Source organism: Haemorhous mexicanus, chromosome 4, assembly GCF_027477595.1.
Source record: "Haemorhous mexicanus isolate bHaeMex1 chromosome 4, bHaeMex1.pri, whole genome shotgun sequence".
Taxonomy (NCBI): Eukaryota; Metazoa; Chordata; class Aves; order Passeriformes; family Fringillidae; genus Haemorhous; species Haemorhous mexicanus.
The window spans coordinates 20,507,815-20,527,133 of NC_082344.1; the positions used below are offsets into that span (position 1 = coordinate 20,507,815).

General features: G+C 41.0%; 1 protein-coding gene across 4 annotated transcripts in view; it reads right to left on the bottom strand.

Annotated features, from left to right (window-relative positions):
- The window catches only part of ARHGAP24 (Rho GTPase activating protein 24), a 189,457-nt gene that overhangs the window by 148,061 nt on the left and 22,077 nt on the right, over positions 1-19,319 (bottom strand). For 3 of the 4 annotated variants that reach the window (XM_059844015.1, XM_059844016.1, XM_059844014.1), the window contains exon 2: positions 11,758-11,957. In XM_059844015.1, coding sequence (XP_059699998.1) covers positions 11,758-11,937 — 180 coding nt within the window. In that variant the 5' untranslated portion in view covers positions 11,938-11,957. Of the gene's footprint in view, positions 1-11,757; positions 11,958-18,709; positions 18,728-19,319 lie in introns of those variants that run through there. The other variant, XM_059844017.1, reaches the window with a different exon arrangement.

A 19,319-nucleotide genomic window follows, 5' to 3' on the forward strand; every position in this document is an offset into this window, starting at 1 on the left:
GACTTGGTTGTAGTCTGTTTCTGGGAATCACAAACAGGCCTTGTGAGAAAAAAACAAGGGTCATAATGCACTGGTCCTAAAATCATGATTTCACACTTGAGTAAAATCCATGTTTTCACAGTCCAAACTCACAAGTGCCTTGGGAAATATAAACATGCAGCTTGCAAAGGAGAAGTGAGAAGGACTGAGCCTTATCTTCCCAGTGAAAATTGCTCCACAGCCACCAGTGATAGCACTGACATCTGCTAGACTTAGGTTTTTTTTGGAACAAATGCTTTAATAGAAATTGAAGACAATTTTAGAGAAAAAACCTCCCCATTTCCTTTCTAGCATGTCTTCAGCACAAAATACACAAATCCTTGTCTCCAATTGGCTCAGAACAGTTTGATGACTCATAAAATGCCTTACCTTCACCTTGGTATGAACCAGAGGGTAGAAAATTACCTTATGCTTTTCTTCTTATTGTCACATTATAAATGCCAAAGATTTACTTTCCTCTGTACCCTCCACCCTCAGCTTAGGCTCACCATTAAAAACCAAGGGAACTGGCCAGAAAGCTAAAAGTCAAAAAACTTCAGCACATCAAAAAACCTGACACATAGGATCTGTGTGTTTTATTTTTCAGTTACGACTCGCACTTCTTCCCAGATAGTGTTGGTTATATAAATGACATTCTATAAATACTGAGAGAAAATGAAGAAACACACCTGGAATAACAATCAAATGCATGAAGCAAAAGGAAAAAGATCTTCTGTTGATCCGAAGGTAGTTAAATGCAACATGCGTTTTACAGCCTAGGCTGTGAATGAAATCTAACACCAGGCTTCTTCCAGACTAACCCATGAACCCTCAAGCCAACAACATCACTTCAGGAGCCCACCATCACACAGACCTTGCTAAGCCTCACCCCCATGGAGAGCTTTTCACTCTTTTTCATGAGGAAAGACGCTTGGTGGCAGGAGAGTTTGGATACTGCATGTAATTTCATACAAAGTCACTAAAGGAAGTCAAGCCAGTTTGGTGCTCCTGAGATTCATCTGGCATTCTTGAGATGTAGGAAGAAGGTTACAGCACAGCAAACTTCACAGTGTTACATCTCCTTTCCTTTCCCAGCACCTCTGTGTGCCTCATCCAAGCTCTTCCCAGGGCCAAGCTCTCTAGTCTTAAACATTTATGTAAGGAATTGTGAAAACAGATTGATCTCAGTCTGCCTTTTCTCTTTATCTTTTTCAGAGACGCGCTAACAGGACGTGTACCAAACACCAATCACACAAGTATTTCTCATGGGGTGTTTTCTTAAGAAGTCCGTCTAGGTAATGTTTTCCCTGCTGAAAGGGATTATTTCTGTAACATGCAAAAGTTCATTTACGTAGCACATCATCTGCCTCACCCACATAAACCTGGATCATTACAGGGGATTTGAGAGCATGCAGATGAAGAGGTACTACTGCAGTCAACAAAAGATATCAAGAAAAGGAGTGAAGCTCACTCCAAGATACTGTTAGTATTATGCAGTAGAAATTAAAGGTTTTATAATGAAGTGTACTGAGCAACAACTTCATTTGCAGAAAAGATATCGGGAGAAACAAAATATATCTATTATTTGCTAAATACATGTTTAGCTTGCAAAAACTCAACAGTTTCAGTAATGGCTGGTACACAGTGGGATAAGTATCACTTCCAAGTCCAGGGAGGACTGGGAAATCTGGCATCTGAAGACTAGGCAGTTTATGGCAAACAGTAACTTTAATAAGAATGACAGGCTGAAGTTTTTAATAATATCCTTTTTCCATATGAATACTAAACCTCTTCTTCAGATGAGGAGCATTATTTATTGCTCTTTAAGTGAGGAAAAGGAAAGGAAGGAAATGGGAAAAAAACTGCAACTGTCTCTCATTTTGACTGGGCTCCAAAATATGTAAATAATTCTCTATTTCTTTCAAGAAGTTTCTTCTGAGATCCCCACTGTACTCTGGCAAATTCACATATAGTGGCTTACTAAAGCATCAGCTCATATCCTTAAAAATACAGCCTTGTGTCTGTTTTCTATCACCTGCATGACCAGATCATTACAGTAATGCTCAGCTCATGTAAGCCAGCTTCCAAAACATGTCTGTGTCCATGAAACTCCTCAACTGCTTGTGGTTATTATTCAAGAGTAAAAGAGTGGAAACACTGCAATTACTCACTCAAAGCAGGAGCACTTTGTGGGTAGTTGCATAGACTTTTAATGGATTTCATTCTGCAGTCCAAGCAGTAAAAGAGAAAAGTTCTTGCTAGCACAACTTCTGTGCTGCAAGCCTACTGGAAAGGATGTCCCTCCAGCATCAGAAGTTAATTTAGCTGCTTCTATTACTATTCAACCCCTGGACTCCCTTCTTAGGCTGCCAACACAAATACCACCTGTGAAGGCCATTCTCATAAACTTGTTCCACGCAAAGGGATTTGAAATGTCTGGCTCAGCTCGTCAGGGAACACGTGGCAGCCCAAAAGCTCTAACAACCAACAGACACAGGAAGGCTTTTCTGGCACACAGCATCCATGTTAGATAGCACATCTTCACCACATTGCCGTGTTCAAATTGTATAGGATTCTTCTCATTTTCCATGTAAAAGCATTTATGCAGTACAGCTGAATCAAGATGAAATCAGTGGACTTGTATGAATGCTGCTAAAAATTATTACTAAATAAGTTCTCAATTACTGCAGCAACAACATTAAGTAAATCCCTTAGCAATATGCAAGGAAATAAGCAAACACACCTAGGATTTCTTTATTTTGGGACATTAAGTGTCGCCTATGCAAGGTAACAGAACCAGATGAACTTTGCCACTCCTCAAACTTCTTTAATAGCATATACTAAACTAAAAGCTATCAACAGCAACTTTAGGTTATGAGTTGATCAAATGTTACTGAATTTCAGCTGTCAGGCTCCAGAAGAAAACATCCTCATCTAGGCATTACCCCACATGTTTTCCTTTAAATCAGAGAGACTTACCAGATAGCCTCTGCTACTCAAATTAATGGAGTGTGAAAAAATCAAATTTTACAGTGGTTAAGGTTCTACAAATGCTTGAAAGAAAAAACATTAAGTTTACTTAAAGATTAATCTGGAGGCTGATTTTCACAGAATTTCATCCTATGGCCTCACATGTGCTGTGTATCAGTATTCACATTAGTTGCTTTACTGCTTCTATTAAGCAAGCAAATCTAAAAAGGAACAATAAGAGCAGACCACTGCTGTCTCACTGAATATGACACAAGGCATTGCACAGTTCACTGGAGTTCATAAACCACCAACAGGATTAGGAATTTAGATGAGACAAGATGGTGGCAGTAAGAAGATAATCAATAACAACCATCCAACATAATATCAGGTATATTTTTTAACCAGCCTGACACCATCCTTATTCCTCTCCACACAACTTCATTAATCCATTAAATATACATTCATTAGCATTCACCAGAAATGCACTTTTCATTTGGCAGCCAACAGAGAAAAGAAAAAGACAGTATTTCCCCTTGCTTCCCTGTCCCAAACCCTGGCACAAGTCAGAAACAGAGAGGAAAGGAGGGAGGGGGAGATGGTGTGAGCATAAAGGGAAATATAGAGCTCCAAAACAGCTACAGACTGGGCAGCCCCACCACGATGGAAAAGCAGCTCTGTACCATGCAGCAGCTTCTTACATTTGGAAGTCCTGCCTATCCAAGAAACGCAAGGAAGCATACCAAGGGCTGAAAGTCAGCATTAGCAAGCTTTTCAAACAAGTCAGTTCCCTGGTCCCAGGAAGAGAAAGGTGGGGGCAGCCCTTTGAACATTTGGACTAGGCAGATGCATTGGCAGCCAAGATCTAAAATTAAGCTGTTGGCCAGTTTACATCTTATTAGAGCGCCTCTCTTTTCCAATCTACCAGCAGGTGTTGGCTGAGTCTAATGACACACACAGTTTACACAACACATGGCATCATACTCGGGAGCTTCAGCTCTGAACGCACACACATGGGTCAATGCTGCTGGCACTTTCAGTCAGTGCCACGAGGCATTCCTGCTTTGTTCTATTATAAAAATATTTACTGGAACTAATTTCCCACTTTAGATTGATTAAAGAAACAGAAGTCTGGGAGCGTGTATTTATTTTTCCCAAACAGCTCTGATTGAGGACTTGGGGCAGTACTGACAGCCACACAAGCAGGCAGACTCACGCGGGATCACATTTTCTTTACCACCCTGCATTTTGAGTTTGGTTATAACAACAAAAATTCCCCATAGAATGCACAAGTTGAAACACCACAGAAGGTTCACATTTCCCACCTACAAAGCTGTCTCATTTCTGTAAATTTTGAAATTCAGTCACTGGATGTTTTTTCTGAGGTCCAGAATGAGACAGACACGTTCTCAGCTTGGCATGGCATCCAGGCCCAGGGTTGTGGGGAGGTGGGTGTCAAAACGCATTAGAAAGGCCGATTATGGAAAAACAAACTTACTTTTAGTTTTAGTTTAAACTGAAGATCAACCCTGGCATCCAGCATGCTAGGGGCATGGGGAACAGGAAGGCAATCCTTTAATCTGTTATTTTCCAAGTTTTCAAATGGGATGGAGACACTGAACCATGTTAGGGAGCAACAATCACATAAGCCAGACCTTTATGGATGTTACAGGCACTGGGAGAGGAGAGGGGCACGGTCATTTAACTAGCCTGTGTATTCAGAGGCAAAGGAAGACTGGGGGAAGTGGAAGACAGAGCTAGATCTGAAGAAAGAGAACAGCAGCAATGTAAGAAAGACAAAGACTGCACCTGAGAGCTGTTTTGAAAACTCAGTCAAGTTCAGGTAGCATAAAAGACTTCAAGCCCTTGGGAATGAAGCATGCACAGATTTAAACAAATTTTAAACAAACTGGTATAATAGCAGGACACAGCAGCTTGCAGATGTTGCCAGTACGGTCACAGCAATGACACAACTGCTACATGCCTGTCTGACTAAGAGAGACACTGAATTCTCCTTGCATTGCACTCAAACCTAAAAACCATCCTCACGGGGAACTGCATTTTCAGCTGCATAAGCTGGGGCAAAACATGGAGCAAGTACTTCCTGATTTTGGCACAGACTCCTTGCACAGTATTTAGTAACACTCCTGTAATTAAAGTGGTAGTTAATGCTTTGGGAAAAACCTTTTTAATTCCTGTGAAAATCTGTAAGACTCCTACTGGGCCAAGCCCAAAGACTTTTTAAAGGAACAAAACAAAGAACAACCACTGAAAATTCAAGTTAGCATTTTTGATCTGAAAGAAGTAGAAAAGGGGATTAAAGTTGGAATTTGATCATCTCCAAGTTGAGTACCTCAGTGATGGATCTTGTTGCTATTTGTCTTGGGCTGAGAACAGAAATTCAGTCCTGTGAATTTGAGAAACCTTTCCCCAGCAACAGAATAATGGCCCTAAAAGTACCCTGGTATCAAATAAACTCAGTCTTATCACACTAATCTCTCATGTACAAAATTCCCAAGGGTATCTACTGAACAAAGTGTATTACACCTTTATAAGCACTTATATAAGCCAATGAAGAAAAAAAATGTGTCTCTAGGAGTAAGTTGCTGAAACCTGCAGCAGCAAATTATCTAAAAACTTATAAAGGTATTAGAAATAGCAGAACTTTCTACTACACATAAAAGCTAAGACTTATCCTTTGATAACCTCCCTGTATTTCAGAGATTTCACTGCTTTAGTCGCAGAACCTGTTTAAATTAATATAATTTAGGAGCCATTCATGGAACACCCAATAAAAGAGGCCAAAGTAGCTTCGAGCCTTTCCCTTCACCTTCCACTCCACTGCATTCACATGAGCCATTTAAGGTGTGCTTTTTGATGGATTTTTTCATGGAGGATTTTTATTTGGTTTTTAAGTTCCATATTCACCACCACCCAGTAACAGAAAGTCTCCTCGGTAAATAGTTTGATTTCTGGCAAACATCAGTACTGATGTCAAGAAAATCCTGTTTAACTTCATCCAGTAATACTAAGGTTCTAGTGAAATTCCTGAGAAACATTTCTCTATCAAACCCCCACCCTCACCCCCCTTGTGACACCTGCATAATTTCATTTGATTAGATACTCCCTTTAAAGTTTACAATAGGTTTACACAGGCAAGAGTTCACCCTGCAGCACATGTCCATCCCAAAATTGTTTTAACTTTACTAGATTAATAACAAACATTTTGCCTAGAAATGGAAAAATTGAAATATCATTATCAGTGGCTCGGACATTCCTTGCTCTTTTCACATCAAGTCCCTGAATTGGATTTATGGATTTTCAAGCAAGGCCCATGAAGCCAAACGTGAACTCGGTGCTTCACATCCTTCCCTCAGCAAGACAGAGAGGGATGCTCTTAAAAATTAAAGCAAAATCTACTGAGAAGCTGTTTCACTTGCTGTGATGCTCATCAGTATTTACACAAAAGCTGTCCCAGAGACAAGGACCAGAGTGCATACTCTGATCTCCCTTGACTGAAAATGCTCTAGGCAGCAAGGAGAGATCACAGTTCCTGTGATGCAGCTCTCAAGTGCATGTATAATTGGGTTTTTGCCCTCCACAAAGAAATGTTTTCCACTCCCTTTTAACTTATTTAAAACCATGATGATCAATCTTTAATCATATTCAATACTAATGCTGAAGGATTTTCCCTGACAGGCTAAGACACAAAATATGTATTTATCATAGTATTTTCTATTTACATTCATTAGAAGCTTGATTTTAATTTAAAAATACAACTGCACTTTATCAAGTTTTCTATTAATGCTGTTAAATGGATTTATCGGTCGATGAAATTTTTACACAAATTGCATTAAACGGGAAGCAGTGAATCTGGCAGAGACACAAAGAATAACAAAGAGGGGCTTCTACAAATATGTTAACCAAAAAGGGAAAGTCAAAAAGGTGTAGCCACCCCAATAAACAACACTGGTACACTGTTAACAACAGACAAGAACACTGAGGTACTCAAGTTCTTGGCCTCAGTCTTCAGGGGCAATCTGTCTTCCCACACCTCTGCAGTGGAGGGACAGCAGGATAGGGACTGGAGAGCAAAGTCTCTCCCACTGTAAGCAGAGATCAGGTTCATGGCCATCAAGGAACCTGAATGTACAGGTGTCTGTGGGACCGGATGGGAAGCATCCCTGAGTGCTGAGGGAATTGACTGATGCAGCTGCCAAGACACTCTCCATGATGCCTTAAAATCCATGGCAGTCAGGTGAAGTCCCAGATGACAGGAAAAAGGGAAATGTACCCACCTTCAAACAGGGCAGAAAGAAGGATCCTGGGAACTACCAGCCTGCCAGCCTCACCTCTGTGCCTGGGAAGATCATGGAACAGATCCTCCTGGAAGCTGTGCTAAGGCACATGGAGGATGGGAAGGTGATCTGAGACACCCAGCATGGTTCCACCAAGGGCAAGTCCTGCCTGACCAACCCTGTAGCCTTTCGTGATGGAGTGACTCCATCAGTGGGCAAGGGAGGGTTACAGATGTCATTTATTTGGGCTTCCGTAAGTGTTCAGCATGGTTCCCCACAACATCCTTCTCTCTAAATTGGAGATAAATGGATTTGATGGTGGGACTGTTAGGTGGATAAGGACTTGGCTGGATCCAGAGGGTGGTGGTCAAGGGCTGAGTCCCAATGGACATCAGTGACAAGAGGTTGAAACTGTGAATCTTTAAGGTCCCTTCCAACCCAGGTCATTCTATGATTCATTCTACAATTTTCCCAGAAAGTAATACTTCAAAATATATTCTTTTTCTACATCAGAGAACATCTTTCCCTTACAAACAAAACAGTGACCTACTTAAGACAGTGACAGTACTTAAGACTGCAGTTGCCACTAACTCACTTTCAGTCAACAACCAATTCAAATGTCACATTTAAGACTGACACTTCTCCACTTCAATCCCCTGTCCTATCCAAGGGCCTGCCTAAGATACTGTGAGCCACTGAATACCTTCCAGCATTACTTAAGCTGAACAGTTGAGAGCTTATAAAGATCTTGAGGAGAAAAACTGCATGGCAAACTGTTCAAACTGGAACATAAACTTATAAACTAGGATACAAACTGAAACAGCAGATCCTTGTCAGCTTTCAGACTTACACCAAAAGTGTTTCCTGAAGGCTAATTCATAGCTTTTCAACATGTCTTTTCTGTACACACCTCAAATTCAAGTCCATAAACCAAGCTGAGTCTCAACAACATCAAAGAGGTGCCTGAAATTCAAATGCTTTTTAGACTGGATGAGCTTGTCCATTCTTGTTAATTTAGAACCTAATACCAATGATCTTCCATCAGTACAAGGTACCAAGCCTTGCTCCCCCCCTTCCTCAGTAACACTGGGAGAGTGAGACAGCAAAACTGCAAAAAGGAGACAATGCTCCAAATCTCCCTTCTCCTGCTCACAGAACCCCACAAAAAGCAGAATGTCTCATGGGCCAGCACTGACTTGCTCCTCCTGGCTTCAGTCAAGACCATGTCAACCATGACAGAGCTGGAGAGGCTGACCATAGGAGAGAAGAAAAGAAGAAATGAATTTTCATGGGCTGCATTTAAACAACAGCTGTACTGTGGAAAAGGGAGTGCTAAATTGTGATTTTTCAGCTGCCCACATTTCAAGCTTGAAGAGCTGACCTTCAGATCCTGCCGAATACTAGCTTTCTAAAGCACAAAACAGTAAAAAGAATTAAGAAAGCAAAATCCAGTATCACTTCCAAGCAGTAGAGATAACACAGATTTATCAGAAATCAGATTTTATTCCTTCACATGGTTTGCTCACTTATTTGTTAGATTTTTTTTCCTCCTGTGGAATTAACTAGATTATTGCTATCCCAAACACACATCTTCAGTAAACAGAAATGCCATCTCTGCCAGATCCTCAGAGATATTTCAGGGCTATCAGAGCAAACGACAGATGCTAATTTATTGATAAAACATTACAAGGGAAAGATCCATGTGTTTGATGATAATAAAGAATCAATGACAATTCACTGACCTTGACTGTAACAGCTGTGCACTGCTTTTTCTTCTGTTGTTCTTCACTAGCTCTGTGTGCCTGTAGGCACAGGTTGGCAGAGGCAATTCCCCACTCTCACACTGATAGTTAATGACTTTTAAATTTAATAGCCTTGACGCCAAGGAGATGTACACACACTGACTAAAGCATATGTGGTACCCATCTCTGTTACTAGCAGGAAATGAGCCTGCTCCAGGAATTCCAAAGCATTTACTGATGGTTTAGACACAAAATGTTCCTCCTTCTCTTTACTCCCATTATACACAGTCACTTGGAGAATAAAGTCTGACAGATCAGAATATTTTTCTAAAATCTGGTTCCATTCACATCTCCCTCACTTTCAAAAACACAAACATCATGGCATAATATCTGTTATAGACTGAACAGAAGCCAAGCCCAAATGTTAAGCAGACTGGTGCTCAGGACACCAGCTGAATTTGCACCGGAAACTGGATTATGCTTTTCTCTAATTCACATTAACATGAATATAAGCTATGAACATAAGCCCTCTGGCTTGTCTTGTCCTCTCCTAGTATAGTTCTTCCACCTTCTATAAATATATACAAATATATATACACACAATTTTATTTATTATATATATACATGCAATTAGAATATTCCTCAGTACAAGTAATCACTGCTCTCAGCTTCCCTCCAAACACAACCGACCAGCAAGCAAAATAAAAATAAAATCTGATTTGAAACAAAACTTCATTAACTTTCTTCCATTATATTACTGTGTAAAAGAATTACTGTACATCTGTAAATCATACAGACTGTACAATCCAGTAGTAAACAAAGAGGTATTTATCCTAAATACAGATCCAATATAACAAAACATGCTTGCCATTTCCTAATACCCCAATGCACCGAAAATTCACGTTATCAGTGGAGTTCTTTGCTTTAGCTCTCCACAGAAAGAACAACAGGACTCCCAGAAGGTCATAGTGATTTTCTTGTCACAGTTAATGCAGCAAACCCTTCAATGTAATGGGAAAAAAATAGTTCTGTATATGGCATTGAACCTGGGACATATTTCAGGCACTGACACTTGCGCAGTTTGTTTCGGAAACATTTCAAAAGCTACACCAAGGTGAGCTATTGACTGATCCTAACTTGGACAGGCACATTAATTTTCCAAGCCCATCAGCATATTTTAAGTTACACTTCTCTCAGCACTTTTCCCATCCTACTTTATATTTCTTTATGAACTTCCTTGAGACCAAAGTGGAAAATTCAAATAAGCTTCTAGTTATTTCACAAGCTGCTACCTAATCTATCAGAATCAGAATCACCACCTCTATTTGACAAAAGGGAAGCAGCAAAGTCAACAGGATATTTCTGAAACCATCCCAGAGGTCAGTAGCAGATGGACAAGAAGATAATTTGGGCTCTGGGCTGTAGAAGGTTCCATGAAACACAGCATTATGCCACCTCTTAAAAAGCCACAAAGTCTTTGCACGCAAACATCCTAGCAGATATTAAGTACTAGGAAGCAGAGTTATATTCTGGAAACCCAGAATCTAGCCCACAAACATTTTAATTTGATGGCTGCTTTTTACACTCTTGATTAAAAATATATTTAGTGAAAGATATGCTGTATTTCCCAGAAATTATTAATTATTTCATACTCAAAGTAGTCATCATATTATATAATTTGTGTAAATATACAGTGTGTTACTTGATTAACCTATACTATCTGAGAAAATTTTATGGGAAAACAGCTACCAAGATGTGAAATAGGTATTTAGAAATTAACTCACACTTCGGAAACCATTTCCTCAAGACTGAATACTTTTCTTAACATGCGCACCATAATGCAAGCTGTAAAGCTCAGCCAAGTGTCATGCCTGCTCCATACAGGAAGCTGGATTAGATGGGTTTTACATCCCTGAGAACTCCCTGTGAAATTCCATACAAAAGGTATACCATCAGGAATTTAGTAGCCATAAGAAATATGGGTGTGATGATCATATTTTAGTACCTGCACAGAAGTAACTTGCAGATGTCAAAGCTTCTTTTGAAAGTCACAAACATCTGGAAAATCGTTAATACATGAGACGATCATACCCCTGTAGGTGCTAGCAGGAGATCCTTACTATCAAAGAGGCTGACCCAAGAGGCAGCACTATTTTAACTCTACTCCTCTGGCACTCTGGGGCTGGGCAGCCCTGAAACATGCTGATGGAAAAGCTAAATAAATAGGAAAAGAGATGAGGGGTAAGGAGCAGTAAGTCACTACAACCGAACCAGCCAGGCACACACCAGTCTGTTCCATATTACAGATGGCAATGTATTCAGGCTACGGTCTTATGTGGGAAGACACAAAGCAGGGATACTCTGCATAGTAAGCAGAAAAAAAAACTTAAAAAAAAAAAAAAAGCAGGATTTTTTCAAATACAGTTTATTCATCGGCCTCAGTCAAATCCATCTGACTGATGATTTTTGCTACTTGAACTTCCTGTATACTCCTCTCCTTTTAAAATGCAGAAATGAGAAAACCTGACCTGGGAAAGGAAGTTTTAGAAATGAGTCTGATGGGGAAACCACATTAACTGCCATGGCCTGACTCAGTGTAACCAAAATCCCAAATCCAACACTGAGCCAGTGACAGAGATAGAGAAGTTTGGTGCTTTACGCTCCCGACAATTCTGCTTTTGTTAACTTACTTTTCTCCCTGACCTCCCATCCTATCTCCTCCCTTCACTTACCAAGGGCTTGGTTTCATCTTCATCTTTGAAATAGTAGAGCTGGTCTCCCTTGAGGACAAACCAGCGCGTGTGCCAGGTCTTGACAAAGCCCCCCTGCTTCCGCAGCCACCCACACTTGATGGCAACGTGCTGCCCTGGGCTCAGGGCAGGAGTCTCTGAAGAGCCATTGTGTTCTTCCATACTGGCAACGGGCAACTCTCCTGTTGGGCAAGCAAGAGGAAAAGGTAAAATTATTAGATTATTATCCAGGCAATAACTCGCTCCTTTCAACACAGCTGGAGAAGAAACACACCTTGGCTGCAGAAGTGTGCTAGAAAGGCATTTGCCATCTGCCTGCTTGTTCTCATACCAGCACCCCATCAGCTGAGAGAACTACCACTCACCTATAAAATAATAATGAACTGCTGAAAAGCAGGCAAAAGTATGTCAACTGCTGCACAAGATATTTTGGCCAGCACTGAAGAAGACATCAGCTGTTTTTTAGGGTGAGCTCTGCTGGGTTACAGGCAGTAACAAGGAATGAACTTACTGTACTTCCCCTGATTAAAGAAAGCAGCTGACTACTGGAGGACCCCCTTTAAAATTCCTTGGCAGGCTTGGGGCTTTCAGGTAATGTTAAAAAAGCCTCTGCTTCACCAAAGCTTAATTTTACCCCACCAGACAAGCAGGGGTTTTTTTCTGTTATTTTTGTTTTTACTCCTTTACAGGCAACTCCTGACTGAAGTTAGTGTGTGCCCAGACACTTGCTATCGACATGTGGCAAACCACGAAGAATTCTGGCCCATCTTAAGGCACAAGAACTGTGTCAAAACTAGAGCAGAACTGTGGAACTAAACTTGACAAAGTTTCATGTGGCATTTTGGCTTTATTAAAACTGTACCTTTTAACCATTTCTGGACAGTCATTACCTTTCTGATGGATTTTGTACACATAATCATGTAGTAACGTGCTTAATCTTCATAGTCAAAAAGGTATTCCTGCTCTCCTAGTAAGTCTAGAGCACAAACACACAACTTTGAGTTGCAAGTTCTGGTATTTCCAGTTAAAATACAAATCAAACCAAAACCTACATGTGCCAAAGAGTTTATACCTAAACAGAATAAAATGTGACTCTGACCACAAGCACAGTAGTGTGCAAAATCAATCATGAAATTTCACTGTAAGCATTTGAAGAACAACATGCTTCTCTTCTTTCCAGACTACCACTGGCAATCTCTTGCCTCACCAGGAGCCTGCACAGCTGTTCAGGCCCAGAAAAGTTGGCTTCTTAGATAGCTTTTTGTTTCAAAAATCAGGTTGGGAAAAGAATGAAATATTCTTGACATTGCAGGCAGCAGACATCTCTGACTAAGAACATCTAAACTGAAGCTTCATGTTCTCACTTTAGCAAAGTGGGTTAGCGAGTCCAAGCCTGGCACTCCTGCTCGGGGTCCCCTACACAAGAAGATGATCTTCACTGAACATCATGAATGGGCATCAGCACTGCCACTGCAAAGGCATGCACTCAGTTTCCAAGGCAGACTAGAAACAGATAATATACTCATTTGACAGATGAGGCCATCCCTCTGACAATTAATACATAGTGTTACATCACCATAAAATTAATCACAAAAATAGAAGGAATCAATAGATTCCAATCAGAAGAGGTTTTCAGCTCTTTTTTCCTTTGGCTCCTTTCTTCCTACTGCTCACACATCCCCTTTGGAACAACTTCTCCAGCTGCCACCTCTGTTGTGTGTTTACAGCTTTTTCTCTTTAAATACCCACACACAGTCTGTTTTCACGTCCCTGCTCTGGGCTTGATCCTGGGATCTGCTTGCCATGATTACAACTCCTCACTGCCCTGTGCCACTGAGGTTAATAGGCCTCAGCACAAGCACACAGGTTTCAGCAAAGTACAAATTGCAGGATCAAAACTTAAATCACTTGGTATTCTTCTCAGAGAAAGGAAATCTTTCTCCTGTCTCTTCAGGGTTCACTAGAGTCACCCAGAACACTTGTACTGTGAGATTTACTTGAGCCAAGTGGCACCACAAAACATACAAACGTGTCTGGCTCTCTGCAGAGCAGATAAAGATTTTATTTTTTGTGTGCCTGTGGTTACAGTTGCAAGAACAAAAATGAACCAGCTGACAGGTCCTCAGACCACACTGCCCTCTCTCCAAAAGGAAATGCACCCAACTCATAACTGGCATTTTCTGAATCCAAGCAGGAATCTCTTGGATGCTGCTGGGTTTTGCTTGGACCAACGTAGATGCCAAGAAGCAGCCCTCCAACTCACACCCTTAGAAAGTGAATATTAGCAAATATTTTATGGAAAGCATTGTAAACAGCAGGTGAATTACTGCAACTGAAAAAAGGAACAAAATCATTACCCACAGGCTGCCCTGTGCTCCTTGGTGCACAACTGCTAAGCTGATCAGCTCATCTCTGCTGCCTGGGCAAGCCTCAAGGCAGGGACAAAGGAGTTTAAACACAGTATCTACGTGTATCACTGCAGTGCTAAAGACATTAGGTCCCTATTACACTTGGACCATAAACAAGAATCTAAATACCAAAGTCAAAACCAATTAGCTGTTTGGATGAAAGACAACTTTTTATTTTCTTTCATGTAGTCACATGCCAATGGCGCTGATATCAGTGTACAAAGTAAGAATGTAAATTTTTATTTAGTCAAGGAAGATGTTAATACATCTCCATCTCTTTGTCTGGTAAAATTTCTGTCTATTTCTGCAATATTAAATGAGGTGTAGGAGAGACAACAGGTCTGCTACTCCCACATCCGCACAGGAAAGTGTAAGATCTCCTTTAAAGCAGTAGCATATACTTAGACATGCTCTGTACAAAAAAAGGCTATATTATTTCATTCATTAGTGATTTAACTCTCTTCAGCAGTAAAAAATTCAGCCACCTAACTTGTTTGCATTTAGTCCTGAGATTAGGTTTATTTGTTGTTTTTCATATATCCTTCCCTTTTAATGTCTGCCTACGACAAACCAGACTTGGAATCAGAAATTCCAGCAGCTGGCTCACTTTCACTACTTGTTTTTACAGCTGTTTCAACACTAAGATCATAAAAATAAATTGCAGAAATATCAGGGTGCTGGCACCGATGCAGAGAACAGTGAGGTGCAAACAGTATGCAAACAACACATGACAAAGTGTGGAATTACATCAACATACTCCAAGTCCTCTTGGTCTCATAAGAGGAGGCAGAAAGCCATGCATTTTCAGCACTAAATGAGAATATTCCTCAAACTCATCTTCTCAACAGGAAACACAACTTGTACTTGCTGCCAGAGTCAACTCCACTGAGCTGGCCAGCCTCCAGTTTAGGTAATGACCAGAACTGAATAAATTCTAGACAATATATTCATTTGGGGCTGCCTGTGGGCTCACTCTCCTGGGCTTGCCTGGACATCGGGAGTGCAAAGCAAACAAAATGAGAAATGTTCCCTGACACATTGGCTCTGCATCAACATCCCCTGGCCCATGGAGACCATCACCATCTACCACTGCTGGCCTCAATCCAACCTTTTTCTGCTCCCATAAAGCCACTTGCCTCTCTCACTGGTCTGTCTAGAAGGCAACTAACCACACTTATGTTCTCCTTGCCAGTGTGGAAGGCACAGAAAGCAGAGAAGTGTTTCTCCTCAGCTACCACTCACTCAATACTTGAATTATTAAATTGGGCATCTCCCCCAGATCCCAGCATTTTGCCAGGAAATAGTCAGAGAAACTCATTAAAGCACACCAAATCCAGTTACAAGAATAGCCACAGGACTGCATGAAGATGATCTGTTTGGCAAGAAACCCTGGTGGTTTGCAGTCAATGTTTTTCTTCTCACTGAAATTTCTCATGGCCAAGATAGCACATTTCAAGCATGCAAAACATCAGCAGAGTTCACTTCCAGTAACTCTTCATCTTTGCTACTGCTCAAATGCTGGTTTTTGCAGCCCAATGTCAGCCTACCACAAAATGGATAAAAGTGGGAAGCTGCCAGAGTGCCTGCCCCAGATCCATACTCTTTCAGCCTATTTCATCTAATTCCCTTCTCTCACAAAAAGAGCAAAAAAGAGCAGGCACACACAACACTGCACCAAACACGTGGACAAACAGGCAGCAAGAGGCAGCAATTTTGCAGCAACAACAGGCTTGGTTATTGATGAACATATCTACCAAATACATATACACACACAAAATTCATAAAAGTCTCTGTGACACAACAGTGCCATGTAAAACTAGATTAATACTTCAACACTTACACCTCTTTCCAGGTGATGTCCAGTTTTGGGTTCCCTCAGCTTACCTATAACAAGCTATCCACAGTGTGCTTGAGTTTATTGGTATCTTTCAGGTTCAGAATTGCTGCCTTTGACCAGTGAGCTTCCTTTCAATTTATTTTTGATTTAGTCTGAGTAGCAACTTCTTAAAAATCATTTAGTATGTGAAAACACTGTCAGTATTCATCTTGCTTGTGAGACATCCCAAGACACCTGAATCTCTGCTGCTACAGAGGCATGAGCTTGTAAGCAACTGCTGCAGGAAGCAGAAGACTGGCCTATTTCCCACCATCAGGATACTGCAAATCAGTTGCTACTCATCTGTTGTGTCAATGGGATACTGCACATGGAAGGAAAAACATGTCAGAGGTAAAAACATACTTAATAACTTTCTAAACTAACTTTCTGTTTGTGCTTAGCATTTTTACATTGCATGGAGCATGTCTCAGTTTCTGTCACTGCAAGGAGAGATTTTACAGCATTCCTCTCTTGCTCTTTTCCAAAACCTGCAGCAGTGCACTTACCAGAGGCTTTCTGCCACAAACTTTTAGAACATTTATCCAAAAGGTTTTCTGAGACATCTAACAAACCTCTTGAAGCACTGGCAGTTACGTTCCTAGGCACAGATCACCTGGCTGCTCTGCATTCCTCACTCTCACTTTTGTCCTAACACCGACAGCCTGAATATATTTTGCTTGAAAGAATTTTAATTCCAAGGCCTAAATAATTTTTCCTTAGGCAATGAAAAACTGTGAGAGGTGTGATATTCACTTCCTGGCACAGCTGAGGGGAACACATCCATTACTTTTTCAATGCATTTTGGGATCAGTTCGAAAACCAAGACCCAATAATTTTGCCAGAAAATTGAGGCTTTGGTCAAATACAACTCTTTAGTACCTCATCTGCATTTTCATGTTAGAATTTTCAAACACATTCTTAGACCAGCCAAACCTTTACAAGCCTACTGTTTTCTTACAACAATTCAAACACAGCTATAAACAGCCCAAATAAAATGGGACTTGAGGATTTATAAAGAATATAAGAAGACATTCAACTTCTTGTGAATTACAACAGGAATTATTTAACACATTTGGTCAGGCACTTTTGAAAAACATCCATGTGTATATTTATTTTCCGTGATAATGACTACTGTTAGTAAATATGTGCATAGTTTTGTAAAAGCAAATCAATTGCAGCCTGTTATTGCAGCATCACATCACATTCTCAGATCAGCATTTGGATAATTTTCACAGCTTTACTTTTGCTGCCCTTGCCATTCCGTCCTATTCTGTAAAAATCCACACAGCAGCTTTCTCCTTTCTTGTCCTCCCACCACTGCTGTGGCAGCAGGAGCCATAAGAAAATTGCAAAGCTAAGAGCACTTTGTTGGTCGCAGATCTCTCCTGGCACCTAGAAAGGACACCTAACCATCACTTCCTAATCCCACTAACTTTTTTGGGTGGAGATGGACTCCACCTGTAGAAGACTTGTGTATCTGACAGACATTTGCACACAATCTGTCTGGGTATTGCTTCTCAGGTACAGATAGACCATACCTGATTTAGGAGTGGCTGCAAAATGTCACAGCACAGGAAAGGCTTTTGAAGAATTTCAGCAACAACTTCCAAGGATAACAGTATCTCTGTTATGCTTTTTTGCATGCTACCCGTTATGTATACATCCCCTCAGTTTTTTTCTCACGTGGTAGCACACAGTTGCAAGACAAGGTTGCTGCTACCAAAGCGATTGGAAAAGTGAAGGTGTCCCTGTTCATTACAGAGGGCTTGGACTGGGTGACCTTTAAAAGGTCCCTCCCACCACAAAACTGTTCTGTCATTAGAATGGAGTGGTCCTTAACCTGCCAGGTTTCTACCCAGACTCCCATTTCAAGTGTCTTATTCTGCACAACTGGCAATGTTAGAGGTAAACTGCATATAGCAGAAGATCAGCTGTACCTATCTGGAGAAGCTTAAAAAAACTACAGACAAGGCAATAAAGAGCCTCTGATAGCTGAAAGGGTCAAGTGATGCAAGAGAGACAAAAAAATGCGGAACAGCTGACAAGTCTCAGGAGCTGGAATACTGAGCAGTGAAAAGGTCAGGGAGCAAGTCAAAAGCAGCATCTGGAACAGCTGAAAGACATTTCAACTCCCAGATGTCTCTTCCAACCAAAGGGTAACACTGCCTCTGAATATCTGACACTGGAAATACATAAACCCTGTTTACAGCTTCATACTCTACATGGAGATAGTAGTAGTAAGGACAGCTTAAAAGTAACTTAATTGCCACTTACAAAAGAATTAAGAGTTGTGCCCAAGCATGATCTCAACAGATGATCTCTCAAAGTATAGAAATCATCTCTAGCACCACTCTTTTTTCTCAAAGACTGGTGGCAAAAAACATCTGGGTACAGATGTCAGCAGCCCTCTGACAGTGAATCACTGAGAATGAAACAAGGCTGAAGGCTTTTTTAGGAAATCCAACACAACAGGACTTTCCATGCTGTCCAATTCACAGCAGTTCAGACCTTGCACATTCCTTATAAAACTGATCAAGAGAATTAAGATGCTACAAATGCCATTCACTAAATATGCTGCCAAGCAGCAAAAATACATTCCAGTTTGTCTATGGCAGCAAAAGCCTCCTCCCAGATCTGCTGCAGTACTTACAAATCAAAGGAGCTCACAGGTTCTGCAGGAAGAGTTGGTAGTTGCTGCAGAGCAGGAGGAAGAAAGACAAGTATTTGCTGTCTGCACCACACTTCAAACTCCTCTCTTGGTCGGAGCAAATGTAGTCCCAGCAAAGTCCCAACTCTGGCCAAGAGATTAACTCAGCCAAGTACTGGCTGGCAACATCTCTCCGGATGCTCAGATGTTCAGAGCAGGAGGAACCTTATCTCCTGGGTGCCTCTATAGAAGCCTCAGGGGAAACAAAGGAAGGTTCAATCCACCTCAACTCAACCCACAATGACCTTTAAAGTCTTTTATTAGTTCACATTTGACAAAGAGAAATCCATGCACTTATTTTGAACGTATTCGCTATGAACATTTCATGCAAAATTACTTCCTCGGATTTGTTATGCAGAGTGTAATGTTTATCCCTGTCAGCAGAAAGAAGTTCAAGTAACAGCAGCCCTTGGTGATGTGCTGAGAGATTCCTCTGAAGCAAATCTCTCCCACTTCCATGTGTTCCCCAGAAGGATCATGGCATCACAGATGTGCATGTGGGAACATCCTGCCCCAGTTTATCAGAGGAACTGACAGAGTTATAGCAAGTGCC